Raw genomic sequence first — 15,227 nt, 5'->3', positions numbered from 1 at the left:
GTTCCAAATTATTATGCAAATAATATTTTCTCAGATTTTCCCAAATTACCTATGTGAATTGCAGTCATTGTAATTTTCCAGTCAAATGACTATTAGAGTACAACTGAAAGGTTTTTGTACAAACTGCCTATGATAACAGTATATTTTTAAAAAAATAAAAAACTCAAACTGCACTCAAAATGCATGTTCCAAATTATTATTTTCAGCAGAGTTTTCAATCTTTTCATTTTAATAAAGAACAAAAAAATGGTCATATTTGAAATTCTAAGCATTAGCAGGTTATCACAAACTGAAATCAAACAGATTTCAACTCAAAACTTTATTCTAGGTGATGTTACATTTGCACATAGGACTCCTTGCTCGAAAGGAGCTTCTGAACTCTCTCGTCCATTGAATTTGTCAGGTTTTGGATGGTTTCTGCTTCAATTGTTTTGCATGAGGACAGAATACTCTCCCAGAGCTGTTGCTTAGATGTGAACTGCCACCCGCCATCATAGACACTCCTTTTGATGATGCTCCAGAGGTTCTCAATGGGGTTGAGGTCAGGGGAGCATGGGGGTCACACCATAAGTTTATCCCCTTTTATGCCCATAGCAGCCAGAGATGCAGATGTGTTATGTGTAGCATGAGACGGGGCATTATCATGCATGAAAATGATCTTGCTGCGGAATGCACGGTTCTTCTTCTTGAACCATGGAAGGAAGTGCTGTTTGAGAAACTCAACATACATTATGGAGTTCATCTTTACCCCTTCAGGGATCCTAAAAGGGCCGACAATCTCTCTCCCCATGATTCCAGCCCAAAACATTACTCCACCTTCTCCTTGTTAGCGCCGTAGCCATATTTGCATGGGGTGTCCATCAACCAGCCATCCTCCACTCCATCCATCTGGACCATCGAGATCATTTCATTTCACAAGGAGTGGAAAGTGTCAAAAAATGATGAGGGAGTACCTTGCCGACCATACCAGCGTCCTCCGTGATTCCTCTGTGCCTTTTAATTATTGGGTATCCATGCTGGACACTTGGAATGAACTCGCTCTGTACGCCTTGGAGGTCCTGGCCTCGGAGTGTGTTTTTAGTGCTGCTGGGGGAATTATAACTGATAAGCTCACTCGCCTGTCAACTGACAATGCTGACAAGCTGACCCTTATCAAAATGAACAAGGGCTGGATTGGGCCAGACTTCTCATCACCACCAAATGAAAGCAGAGTAACATAAAGTCAAATCCACTGTGTTGCTTCGGGAGGTGTATTCCCATGCACCGCTTCACACCCACACATGGGTATACGCTTCCTCATTTCAGCTGTTTTTTGCTCTTCTCCTTATCCTCAGCCTCCACCACCACTATACCACTAGGGTGACCGTGGTCCGTGTTGCTAGCATTGCAAGTTCCTCCGTCCTAATTTTTGGCAGCTTTTGCTTGGAAGGCATAGGCAAAGACTATGGGAGACCCACTCCCCAATAATGAAAATAATGTTTTTAATATGCTGTACTGCATGGCTCTTGTAAGGGGCATTAAAATCGTCTTGTTAAGCTACTGTGACCTCCACGTCTCTTCCACGGGGCATTGATATTGTCTTTTTATTCCGCTGCGACCTCCACCACTCTTCCAAGGGGCATTACAACCGTTTTGTTAAGCTACTGTGACCGCCACCACTCTTCCAAGGGGCATTGATATTGTCTTTTTATTCCACTGTAACCTCCGCTACTCTTCCAAGGGGCATTAAAACCGTCTTGTTAAGCTACTGCGACCTCCACCACTCTTCCAAGGGGCATTAAAACCATCTTGTTAAGCTACTGCGACCTCTAGCACTCTTCCAAGGGGCATTGATATTGTCTTTTTATTCCACTGTAACCTCCACCACTCTTCCAAGGGGTAATAAAACCATCTTGTTAAGCTACTGAGACCTCCACCACTCTTACAAGGGGCATTGATATTGTCTTTCTATTCCACTGCGACCTCCACCACTCTTCCAAGGGTCATTAAAACCATCTTGTTAAGCTACTGCGACCTCCACCACTCTTCCAAGGGGCATTGATATTGTCTTTTTATTCCACTGCGACCTCCACCACTCTTCCAAGGGGCATTAAAACCGTCTTGTTAAGCTACTGCGACCTCCACCACTCTTCCAAGGGGCATTAAAACCGTCTTGTTAAGCTACTGCGACCTCCACCACTTTTCCAAGGGGCGTTGATATTGTCTCTTTATTCCACTGCGACCTCCACCACTCTTCCAAGGGGCATTAAAACCTTCTTGTTAAGCTACTGTGACCTCTACGTCTCTTCCACGGGGCATTGATATTGTCTTTTTATTCCACTGCGACCTCCACCACTCTTCCAAGGGTCATTAAAACCATCTTGTTAAGCTACTGCGACCTCCACCACTCTTCCAAGGGGCATTGATATTGTCTTTTTATTCCACTGCGACCTCCACCACTCTTCCAAGGGGTATTAAAACCGTCTTGTTAAGCTACTGCGACCTCCACCACTCTTCCAAGAGGCATTGATATTGTCTTTCTATTCCACTGCGACCTCCACCACTCTTCCAAGGGTCATTAAAACCATCTTGTTAAGCTACTGCGACCTCCACCACTCTTCCAAGGGGCATTGATATTGTCTTTTTATTCCACTGCGACCTCCACCACTCTTCCAAGGGGCATTAAAACCGTCTTGTTAAGCTACTGCGACCTCCACCACTCTTCCAAGGGGCATTAAAACCATCTTGTTAAGCTACTGTGACCTCCACGTCTTTTCCACGGGGCATTGAAATTGTCTTTTTATTCCACTGCGACCTCCACCACTCTTCCAAGGGTCATTAAAACCATCTTGTTAAGCTACTGCGACCTCCACCACTCTTCCAAGGGGCATTGATATTGTCTTTTTATTCCACTGCGACCTCCATCACTCTTCCAAGGGGCATTAAAACCGTCTTGTTAAGCTACTGTGACCTCCACGTCTCTTCCAAGGGGCATTAACACCGTCGTGTTAAGCTACTGCGACCTCCACCACTCTTCCAATGGGCATTGATATTGTCTTTTTATTCCACTGTAACCTCTACCACTCTTACAAGGGTCATTAAAACCGTCTTGTTAAGTTACTGTGACCTCCACTTCTCTTCCACAGGGCATTGATATTGTCTTTTTATTCCACTGTAACCTCCACCACTCTTCCAAGGAGCATTAAAACCGTCTTGTTAAGCTACTGTGACCTCCACGTCTCTTCCAAGGGGCATTAAAACCGTCTTGTTAAATCACTCTGACCTCTACGTCTTTTCCAAGGGGCATTAAAACCGTCTTGTTAAACCACTCTGAACTCCACAGCTCTTCCAAGGGGCATTGAAATGTTGTTTTTAATAAACTCTAACCTCCACGACTCTTCCAAAGGGCATTGCATTTTTTCCTAATTTTAGTCAGCTTTTGCTTTTCAATGCATAGGCGAACACTAAGGGAGACCCACTCCCCAATAATGGGTAGAAGGTTTTTAGCACGCTGTAATCCACGTCTGTTTCAAGGGGCATTGCAGTTTCTCATAATTTTTGGAAAGCCTTCCATTCACTGCTTAGGCCATCAGTGTACAGGAGACCCAGTTGCTATAAATGGAAAAAAGGGTTTAGTTAAGGCCCTCTGACCTCCATGTCATTTCCAAGGGGCATTGGAGTGCCTCGAAATTTTTGGTAGGCATTGCACTCACTGTATGCCCTATAACTGTGTATCCAAACCGCTTCTTTTGTTACAGAAACATATTCTACAAGACATGTGTGGTTGACTGGCCTGATATTGATGTGAATGGTCCCTGTTCCTCCTGCTCTTACTCCTTTGCCACCACCTCATCCATCATTCATCACCTGAAGCTTTGTTTTAACGGGAGTCATAGAACTGGGATAGTAGCAGGAAAACATCCAGCAATCCTCGGAGGAGGTAGGATATGCGCATACATTCGCTTGCATTCCAAGGAACAGAAAGCTATGGAGATGGATGGCCCCATGATCATGAATAATTTACTCGTTGTGTAGGGGGCCGACCACTGCTGCTGTCTACCTTCTGAACTTTGTGTTGAAGCCTGATTCACCCGGGACCCGCAATCCTCTATGTTTGGAGGACGTGTTGCATCCCAGTGTCCAACTGTGTCCCGGCTTCCACAATATTAACTCAGTGTGAAGGCGTCAGTGAGATGGACCATCCCTGGCCACATTCACTTGTCCACGTGTTTGTGGTTAGGCTGTCCTTCAAATAGGGGAGGCTGGGGACCGTGTGTGGGCACCTGGTCGCGGGCTGGCTGGGGACTGAGTATGGACACCCAGGTGCCCCCTGGTGGCTGGGGACCAAGCGTGGACACTCGGCCGCCGGGCGGCTGGGTACTGAGTATGGATACCAGGCCTCCGACGCAGCCATGACGTGGTGGCCAGATTCCGCCTCCACATGCCTAAAAGGTCCAATTTCAAGTGCAAGCAAGCAAGCAGTATAGTATTGCAGCCTGGGGGTGGGTGGGTGGCAGGCTGCATACTTGCGCTTGCATTGCAAGGAATGGGGGAGGTAAAAGTGAACACTGCCCTGGGGCAAGGACTTGCACGGGGATAGTTGCAAGTCTGCATTTTCTGATGTGGCAAGGATCACTTCTGATGGGCACACTTTTAGGCAGTGACCTGGGTGTCAGAGATGCTTCCAGGGGTCTTCCCCATGCTGTTCCCATGTCTTTTCAGCACTGTATGCATGTGTCACACAGCACATGGGCAGATAAGGTTGTAAAATGTTAAAATGACATTTCCCGGTGAATGCATTTGTCACGGTTGAAAGCAATACAAAAGTGCAAAAACGTATAAAAAATGCTACTTGTGAACAAAGCCCAAGGTGTGGAGGAGTATTTTTGTTTTTGTTTATTTATTTTACCTTATACGCAAGTCTTTACCCTGGAAAGGATGTTCCTTAACATATTTCACAGGAAAACCGTTTCAGTTTAGTTTTTGAACGTTTTATTGTGAGCCCGTAAAAGTGGCTTAATACCTCTGACCACGTTGTTGACAGCAGTGACCTGGGGGTCAGAAATGCTTCCTGGGGCGATCCCCATGCTGTCCCCATGTCATTTGAGCACTGTTACTATAGTTTTGGGCACTTTTTAGGCTTTCTGCAGACTGCCGGGGGTGCCGCTGCAAAAATGCTCGGGTCTCCCATAGACTGACATTGGGCTTGATGCTCGGGTCGAGCATCCGAGTATCACGGTGAGCTCGGCCCGAGCTTCGAGCACCCGAGCATTTTAGTGCTCTTTCAACACTAGTGACCATCCATTAACTTGAGCAGTCATGAGGACCAGATCCCTTTGTGTATATATATGTTTTTAAATGTATTTTCTACGAAGTTTCTGGAATCAAATCATACCTTTTATATATAGAAGTGTGCTGCTTCATGCATGTGGTTCTTTTCTCTTCTACTTGCAGTGATGGGGTGAGCAATGATGGGGCTGGGGTGAGCAATGATGGGGCTGGGAAGAGCAATGATTGGAAGAGCAATGATGGGGAGAGCAATGATTGGGCTGGGGAGAGCAATGATGGGGCTGGGAAGAACAATGATGGAGCAGGGGAGAGCAATGGTGTGGATAGGAAGAGTAATGATGAGGATGGTGGGAATGGGGAGAGCAATGATGAGGATGGGGAGAGCAATGATGAGGATGGGGAGAGCAATGATGGGGCTGGGGAGAGGAATGATGGGGATGGGGAGAGCAATGACGGCGTTGTTGGGAGAGAGCAATGACGGAGGTGCTGGGAGAGAGTAATGATGGGGGTGCTGGGAGAGAGCAATGATGGGGGTGCTGGGAGAGAGCAATGATGGGGGTGCTGGGAGAGAGCAATGATGGGGGTGTTGGGAGAGAGAAATGATGGGGTTCTGGGAGAGAGTAATGATGGGGGTGCTGGGACAGAGCAATGATGGGGGTGCTGGGACAGAGCATTGATTGGGGTTTCACTTTGCTTGTACTGTAAAGCCTTGTATATTTTCCGTGAGCACATAGCTAATTGGGGATAGTCACAGAGACTGAATCATGTATATTATTGGCCGGTGGAGATTATAGTTAATGGGGGGCACAGTGCTGCTTATCACTTTATATTTTGATTACTAAGTGACTAATAGTATATTAATGGGGGGGTACATATCTGTATTCAGGGGCACAGTGTGGGGGAGACACATGTATATATACAATATATGTGACCTTGTTATTTTCTAGGCTGGAGATCATCGTGACAAGACGATTCGTGGCTGGGAGATGTGGACATGAAGGTCTGACCAGATGGAGAAGAAACAGCAGAAACCGTCTCTGATTAGATAAGACATCAGCGGTAAGTGCCTGGATGTAAATATTATTCTGTATTCACTGTGTGACTAGGAGTGATAATGTTATCTGTAAATTCCCTCAGGCTGCATTCTCACATTTGTGTGAAATGTCCGTGTGCTGCCAGATTTTTTTATCGGATGGTACACGGACTTGTAGAGTTTTATAGATCCATTCACATATTCATGAAATTCACGGATCTAAGAATGAGATCTGTGAGGATCAGAGAATGTCCTGTTCTGATCCGATTTTGAGGATTAGAATAGTACATGCTCAATACATCTGTAAAAGCGGTCAGCATACTGACACTCCACACGGATACAGGAATGTAGCCTTATTATGTATAGCACAGTCCCTTAGTATATAGTGTACTCACTTATTATGTATAGCATACTCCCTTAGTATATAGTGTACTCACTGTTACGGGTGCGGGTGGTGGAACCTCTGTGCTGACCTCTGGGACTGATCTTGTGTGAGAGCAGGTGACTCCCACGGGTCAGATGACAGGAGCTGACCGGTACAGCGGATGAACACGGCAGGAAGGTTGGCGGGTGATCCGGGTAGATAAGCAGGCAGGTACGCCTGATAGCCAGACAGGTGCTCCGGGTAGGCAAGCAGGCGGGTGCTCCAGGTAGGCAGGCTGGCGGGCACGACAGGTAACTGGCGGGTTCTCCGGGTAGGCAGACTGGTGGGCAGGACTGTTAGACAGACTGGCGGGCAAGGCTGACAGGCAGCGGGACCTGAGGGCTGGAGAAAGTGTTAGCATACAAAACAACCGGAGACTCTTTAGGACGACGCGCGCTGCCCCTTAAAGAGGGAGTGCGCGCGCGCCCTAAGCACACTGCCCGGGAAGCTGTGCGCGCCAAAGCGGGAGCAGAAGGGGAGCAGGAAGACGCCAGACCGGGACCAAGGCGGTGAGGGGAACGGCGTCTCTGCCCAGCAGGAGTCAGAGACACAGATGCTACGGTACGCCCCCCCTTTACGCCCCCCTCTTCTTTAGGCCCGCGAGAAATTTTTTAAGAAGATGAGGGGCATGAATGTTCTCCCTGGGTTCCCAAGACCTCTCCTCCGGGCCAAACCTTTCCAATCCACAAGAAAGAAAGTCTTTCCTCTTACCCTCTTGGTGGCCAAAATGTTCTCTACCTCAAAGACGTCCTCAGCGGAGACTGGAGCTGGGGTGGTACCTGGATCATCAGAGAAGGAATTAAGAACAACTGGTTTGAGGAGAGATACATGAAAGGAGTTGAGAATCCATAAGGTGACCGGGATTTTCAGCTTGTAAGCCACCGGGTTCATTTGGTTCAGAACCTCGAACGGACCGATGAACCGCGGACCCAACTTGTAAGATGGTATCTTAAGATGGACATTTTTGAAAGAAAGCCAGACCTTGTCTCCCGGATGGAATTGAGGCATATCCAGACGTCTCTTATCAGCATGTCTCTTCATCCGCTCGGAGGACAGAAGAAGTGCAGATCTAGTGTCTTCCCAAATAGCCGAAAATTCGCTGACGAGAGACTCCGCAGCAGGGTTGTCCACTGAAGAGGAGACGGGAAATGGAATCTGGGGGTGTCGACCATAGACCACAAAAAGCGGGGATTTAGTAGAAGACTCGCTCTCATTGTTGTTATAGGAGAACTCGGCCCAGGGCAGGAGTTCAACCCAATCGCTATGGTGAGCGTTGACAAAGTGCCGAAGAAAACTGGTGAGGATTTGATTGATGCGTTCCACTTAGCCATTGTACTGAGGATGATAAGCAGAAGAGAAATCCAAAGAGACATCCAGCAGCTTGCACGTGGCTCTCCAGAAGCGCGAAGTGAATTGAACTCCGCGATCCGAGACAATGTGGAGGGGTAGGCCGTGAAAACGGAAGATGTGCTGGATAAAGTCCTTAGCCAGCACCGGTGCATACGGAAGACCAGGCAGAGGGATGAAGTGGGCCATCTTAGAAAAGCATGTAAACCTATAAAGAAGTCACTAGAAAGTGAAATCAATCTCAAAATTAGTAGAAAAAACAAAAAAGCATTCCCAAGTCTATATCATGCACTGGTGATACGTCATTATAATGTTGCATAGAAGACTAACTGGAATCAAAAACAAACTGTGGAGTCAGTTTTATACAAAAGTAATACATTTTATTCAAAGTAATACAAATATAGAACATGAAAGCAAGTCATCTAAAAGGTTTGGAAGAAAGTGCTGCTGTGGACCTATGGAAAGCGTGATGGAATATCCAACACACTACAGGAATCATAGAGACACATAGGGTCCCATTCAACCAGAACAAGGCATATAAGCATTTAAGGTGAGCCACTAACTATGCTAAGTTATTGAATGGCAGCTGGATGCCAGCAATTAGTCAAAAGCATAGTGTAAGGCCATAGCAGTCCTCTGTATGTTTAAATAGCCAACTAAAAGAGGTGCAGAGTAAGGGAATTACCTTGTGTATTGTCCAATGGAGCAGAGCTTCTGTGGGACCCGTGCAGTAGCCTCGACGCGCGTTTCACCTTCCGGCTTCGTCAGGAAGCTCTTTCTTCCAAACCTTTTAGATGACTTTCTTTCATGTTCTATATTTGTATTACTTTGAATAAAATTTATTACTTTTGTATAAAACTGACTCCACAGTTTGTTTTTGATTCCCGTTAGTCTTCTATGCAGCATTATAATGACGTATCACCAGTGCATGATATAGACTTGGGAATGCTTTTTTGGTTCATCTTAGAAAAGCAGTCGGCGACCGCCCAAATGACAGTACAACCGACAGAAATAGGGAGATCCGTAATGAAGTCCATTGCAATGTGTCGCCGCGGAGTGGAAGGCACGGGAAGGAGACGGCCGGCTGGAAGGTGCCTGGGAACCTTGTTACGGGCACAAGAGGAACAAGCCGCGACAAGGTCCCCAACATCCTTGCGCAGGGAAGGCCACCAGTAATGTCGGGCAATGAGCAGAAAGGTCTTCCTCTGGCCAGCATGACCGGCTAGTTTGGATGAATGGCCCCAGAGTTCAACCTTCTTCCGATCTGGAACAGCTACAAAGGTTTTACCACGTGGAAGATGAGATAGGTCAAATGGAGCAACAGTCATTACTTTGGAAGGGTCGATGATATGTAGAGGCCCCTCCTCGTGGTCGGAAGACAGGAATGAGCGGGATAGAGCATCAGTTTTAATGTTCTTGTCCACCGGGCGGTAGTGCAGAGAGAAGCAGAATCGGGCAAAGAATAGAGACCACCTGGCCTGACGCGGATTTAATCTTTGGGCGTTCTGCAAATAAGCGAGGTTCTTATGGTCAGCGTAGATGACCACTGGGTGCAGAGCCCCCTCAAGCAAATAGCGCCTCTCCTCCAGCGCTAACTTGATGGCCAGCAGTTCTTGATCTCCTAGAGAGTAGTTGTGTTCGGACGAGGAGAAGAGCTTGGAGAAGAATCCGTAGGTCACCATTCGCCCGGATGAGGATTTCTGGGTGAGCACTGCTCTGGCCCCGGAGGAGGAGGCATCAACCTCCAGGAAGAACTGTTTGTTGCAATCCGGACGGTGTAGCACAGGAGCGAAGGAGAAGGCTTGTTTAAGGGAGATGAAGGCCTTCTCTGCTTCAGAAGTCCATTCCTTGGGATTTGCTCCTTTAAGGGTGAGAGAAGAGATGGGAGCAGTCCAGGAGGAGAAATGAGAAATGTAGAGGCGGTAATAGTTTGCGAAGCCCAGGAATTGTTGAATCGCCTTCAACAGCTTCGGTCGGGGCCACTTTAAAACGGCAAACACCTTCTCGGGATCCATCCGCAGACCAGTCTCGGAGATAATATAACCCAGGAATGGCAGAGAGGTCTGCTCAAAGAGGCATTTCTCGTATTTAGCGTACAGGCGATTCTTCCGGAGCCTCAGCAGAACCTGACGAACATCCCTCCGGTGTGAGGGCAGATCTGGAGAGAAAACCAAGATATCGTCCAGGTACACCACCACGCAGGAATACAGGAGATCTCGGAAGATGTTGTTCACCAGCTCCTGGAAGATGGATGGAGCATTACAGAGACTGAAGGGCACCACGCGGTATTCATAGCGACCGTCCCAGGTGTTGAATGCCGTCTTCCACTCGTCTCCCTGGCGAATCTGTACCAAATTGTACGCCCCACGATGTAGCGCCATGGATTCCATGGTGCTGTATATGAGAAGGGGTTACATACCAGATACAGATATCACTTACAGTAAATGAACTAACAATGATAGACTGGTACAGGGGGAAGAGGACCCTGCCATTACATATCGAACAAGAGAAGACGGTATGTAATAAAGAACAGGGCACTACAAATAATCCAATATGTAAGGGACGGTGCTGTACATAACAAGAGAGGGTACTGTGTAATAAGGGATGACCATATACATAATAAAGGAGGCTATGTAAGAGGTATATATGTGTGTGTGGCTACATATACATCTGTAGCTTTGTCGCCATAAAAGGTGGGGGGCCCAGACACATTTCTTGCACAGGGGCCCCAAGCAGTCAATGTCCGCCCCTGTTCTCATGTATCCCCTTTGAGCAGTGTATGAGTATTGTGAGAAGAGCTATTGATGATTTTCTGTTTCCTTTCTATTGAACAGTGTATATGGGGGGAAAGATGGATGATGACAGGTGGATTTCTAGATATGTTGTTGTTATCGTTATATTTCTGCTGTAATGCGCATTGTGTGGTCCGCCTTTGGTTGACCATGTGGGATCTAGGGATTTATACCTGTGATGATTATTATATCTGTAGTACATGTAGAAATATTGAATATTTTTTTACGAATGTATAATCAGTTTATTGATTCGTATCTGTCACACTTGGCCAGCTTTTGGTGGTCTCATGCATTGCGTATATTGAGAATGGAATTGGTGTTCTGAATTTTGGGTTAAACTTTCCCTCTAAAGCTCTTAGTGATCCCCCTGTGGATTTGCTTAATATTATCATACACCAGAAACACTCTATATGCATTTTTATAACATTGCACATCATGGTATGTCAGTATGATTGATATGATATGCCAGTGGGAATTTCCCATGACTATCTTACCTATGTGGCTATCCAGCGATGCTTGCACGCAGGGGTGTCATCATCCCTACATGCCCGCTGTTTTTTGGCATCTGTCCAACGGTTTCTCAGCGGTGATGCCGCCGCTGGGTGTTTTGGTTACGATGATGCCCTCTGCGTCACTTCCGGGCAATTGCGGTGTCTCTCTGGGTAGCATCAGCTGCTGCCATGGAGATGGTGACACGATACGCGTCTGTTCCGGTTTAGGCGGTGTTTCCTGTTTGCGCTCATGTGACCACATATATGTATATTTAAAGCCTACGATATGCAGTTGTTTTATGCCCCTTGAGAAAGGCTAGCGCCGAAACGCGCGTCGGGGGGGACATGTTCGGATGCGTGGACAGTGCGGTGACCCTTACTTTATCAGGTAACAATTATGACTATGGTGGCCAGTGATCCAATATAATATGGTTGACATAAATACATGCACTAGGTAGATGCCCTGACACCTTGTGGTGATATGGGGCTATAGGATTATTTTGATGAATATGGATCCCACATATGTGTCTTGATATGGAAGGTTTATGCTACCTTGTGACTACCATTACACTCTGTCCAATATAGATACTACGTTGTATATTATAAGACGATTATATCCTGCATCTTTTGAACGGTGTCCATTGTTTTTATATGTGTATGTCTGTGTCATATCCACCCTGTCCAACTACCTTGTTTGTTCTATACATTTAATAAAGATTTCTAATTATCATGATTGACCAATAGATCGTCGTCTTTTTTGCTCTTTAGCCTCCTCCTGTAGCCATTACTATTGGGAAGGGGTGAAACATTACATGGAGGGGAGACATAGACTAAATCTATGGATTCAGTAAAGGGTGAAATGCCTTATACATCCTGAGCTAATATACCGAAAAGGGAAATTTCATGATCCCAACAGGTGATCAGACCAATGAAGATCTACTAAAGAAATCTACACACGTTAGGCCGGAGACACACGAGTGCATGACATACCATGCGTGAGCATCCAATGGGATAGATAATAACACTTGGCTCCAGCTCTGCTGCGAGCGTGATCCGAGTGTCCGTGCTCTGAGCTCCTCTCCTCTCGCATGAGAGAATCACAGCACAGCTGAGGAGGGGACATTAATTTCTCCATCTGCGCCGGCAGGAGTTGTGCTGCACTCGGGTGATATCCAAGTGCAGTTCGATGTTTCACACGCACCCATAGCCTTATGTGGGTGCGTGCGATCCAATTTACAGATGCAATCGCAGTATAATAATCACAGATGTGAGCTGCCCCATAGGGTGACATTTGGGCGAGTGCAATCCGATTTTTTATCAGATTGCACTCATGTGATGACATCGCAACTGGGAGAGGGCCCTGAGTCAGAAGATTGACTCCTGAGTAAGGGTCAATCTTGTATTCAATACATCCACCTAAGTGCATCAGCTCATCCTCACTGTAGTGATTGACTGCTGTGGTAACAAAGATTCACTGTTCTTACCGGAAAGAACCCTGGTCACCTCTGGAGAATGAACCTTCAGCTTGAGGTGACACTCATGTATCCTGTACATCCACGGCAGAGTCTGGGAATTCTCAGCACATATAGTGATAATCTGTGGAGTAGTCAGTTCAGGAGCTTCACTGCTCTTACAGTAAAGAACCCTGGTCAGGTCTGGAGGACAAACCTTCAGATGGCGGTGTCCCTCAGCAAAGTGAGAGAATTCTCAGCACCTGTAGTGAGAATCTGTGGAGTAGTCACTTCAGGAGCTTCATTGCTCTTACAGTAAAGAACCCTGCTCATATCTGGAGAACGAACTTTCAGATGGTGGTGGTCCTCTTGTATCTTGTACATTCACAGCAGAGTCTGAGAGTTATTCTCTCCTGTAGTGTTTAGCTTCTGAAGTAACTATTCACCAGATTCACTGCTCTTTCAGTAAAGAACCTTGGTCACCTCTGGGGTATGCATCTTTAGGATGTGTCTTTATATCCATAGTGTAAAGCTTACCACCAAATATCACTTATCCTGTCTTACATTCCAGAAATCTCTGTACAAATTGCGTCACTTCCCAGGAACAACGATCGTTGGAAGCCAAGAGAGACCAAGACACCAGGTAAGGAAATTCACCCATCTATTTACATTTAGTAACGTGTCCATCGCCACCTGGAAGCCCATCGCAGTGCTAAAACAACTCCACATGGTAATGACGTGCCGGGCTCCACAGGGTAATGACGTGTCGGGCTCCACATGGTAATGACGTGCCGGGCTCCACAGGGTAATGACGTGCCGGGCTCCACAGGGTAATGACGTGCCGGGCTCCACAGGGTAATTTTGTGCCGGGCTCCACAGGGTAATGACGTGCCGGGCTCCACAGGGTAATGACGTGCCGGGCTCCACAGGGTAATGACGTGCCGGGCTCCACAGGGTAATGACGTGCCGGGCTCCACAGGGAAATGATGTGCCGAGCTCCACAGGGTAATGACGTGCCGGGCTCCACAGGGTAATGACGTGCCGGGCTCCACAGGGTAATGACGTGCCGGGCTCCACAGGGTAATGACATGCCGGGCTCCACAGGGTAATAATGCAATATTTTGGCTTTAGTAAATAATATGTTGTGTTGGGCATATAGTATGTTGTCCGGCCAGGCCTGTATTATAATTCAAGCTCAGCCGGTGGTGGCAGAGAATATTAATAATTGGGCTATTGTGAAGCTGACAGTGACCGTACAGAGGGCGTTAAACACGGATTCCAGGCTTTGGAACCCAGAGGTGTGACGCCATACTCTCACTGGTCGCTTGCCGATATCCACGTAGTGAGTAGTCTGGATCGTGTGCTCGCGATTCCGGACGAAATACTGACAGCGTGACGGCACGGTGAGATATCGCATGATCTCCCCGCTGTCGTCTCGCCTGTGTGTTGGAATCCCTGACAAATTGGTGGCAGCGGTGGGATATTACAGAACATCAGTGACTGGATTGAGCAATCATTCCTGTCACTGAAAACTTGCACGGTTCTTGCGAGAATTCTGTGCAAAGTTTTAAGAAATCAGACTCAGTGTTTTAATATTTTTTTTATCTGGGACATTACTGTACGTGAAGCGGTTGCATTCCCTCCCTTCTCTTGTTTTTCTGTCCTATCTTTTATTTGGCAATAATGGCTACTCGTGGAGAGCCCTGGTATCATCAGCAGTCAGAGGACACTATCACTGCCCTCTGTGAGCTGAGACAGATTGACCCCACCGCCAAAAACAAGGCCCAGATGATTGCTGAACTGTTGCAATGTGACGCAGAGCCAGTCCGACAGCAGAGCCGTGATGATGGGGCGGCCAGCCAAGGCCCGGGTGGCGCTGCTGCAGGGGTCCCACCTGTGATTGCCAGCCAGACCCACAGCCAGGGTAGTGTGGACTCTCACTTGCAGATGGCCTTGGAGCAGCTCGCCGCAGACGATCATGATGGACGACTTCAGCTGATCCTGAAATTCCAGGAGCGAGAGGCTGAGAGAGCTGAGCGACAAGCCCAAGCTGACTGACAACACCAGCTGGAGCTAGCCCGGATTCAGAAGGAATCATCCTCCACACAAACCCATGAGTCCAACAGTGCCAACTGCTTTAAACCCCGTCCTAAGCATTTTCCTGTGATGGAGAAGGATGGGGAGCTGGACACATTTCTGCGAGGCTTTGAAAAGGCCTGCAGGCGGTATCAGCTGCCCACCGACCAGTGGGCAAGGTACTTAACTCCACGGCTCAGAGGAAAAGCTCTGGAGGTGTTTGCCTCTCTCCCTCGAAAACAAGATGGAGACTATGAGGCTGTCAAGCAGGCCCTGATAAGAAAGTACCAGCTGACTCCGGAGGTTTACTGGAATTAGTTCAGTGCCCTCCAACGTGGACCCCAT

At 47.3% G+C, this 15,227-nt stretch overlaps 1 protein-coding gene across 1 annotated transcript in view; it reads left to right on the top strand.

Moving 5' to 3' along the window:
- The window catches only part of LOC141257881 (T-cell differentiation antigen CD6-like), a 217,246-nt gene that overhangs the window by 114,146 nt on the left and 87,873 nt on the right, over window positions 1-15,227 (top strand). The window contains exon 8 of the mRNA XM_073672888.1: window positions 13,378-13,449. Within this exon, the coding sequence (XP_073528989.1) occupies window positions 13,378-13,449 (72 nt within the window). The remainder of the gene's footprint in view (window positions 1-13,377; window positions 13,450-15,227) is intronic.

The sequence above is a fragment of the Phyllobates terribilis genome, unplaced genomic scaffold (genome assembly GCF_046119375.1).
Source record: "Phyllobates terribilis strain yellow unplaced genomic scaffold, ASM4611937v1 Scaffold_3__8_contigs__length_932513732, whole genome shotgun sequence".
NCBI lineage: Eukaryota > Metazoa > Chordata > Amphibia > Anura > Dendrobatidae > Phyllobates > Phyllobates terribilis.
The sequence above is the reverse complement of the archived record's forward strand: the minus strand, read 5'-3'. Positions and strand labels throughout refer to the sequence as shown.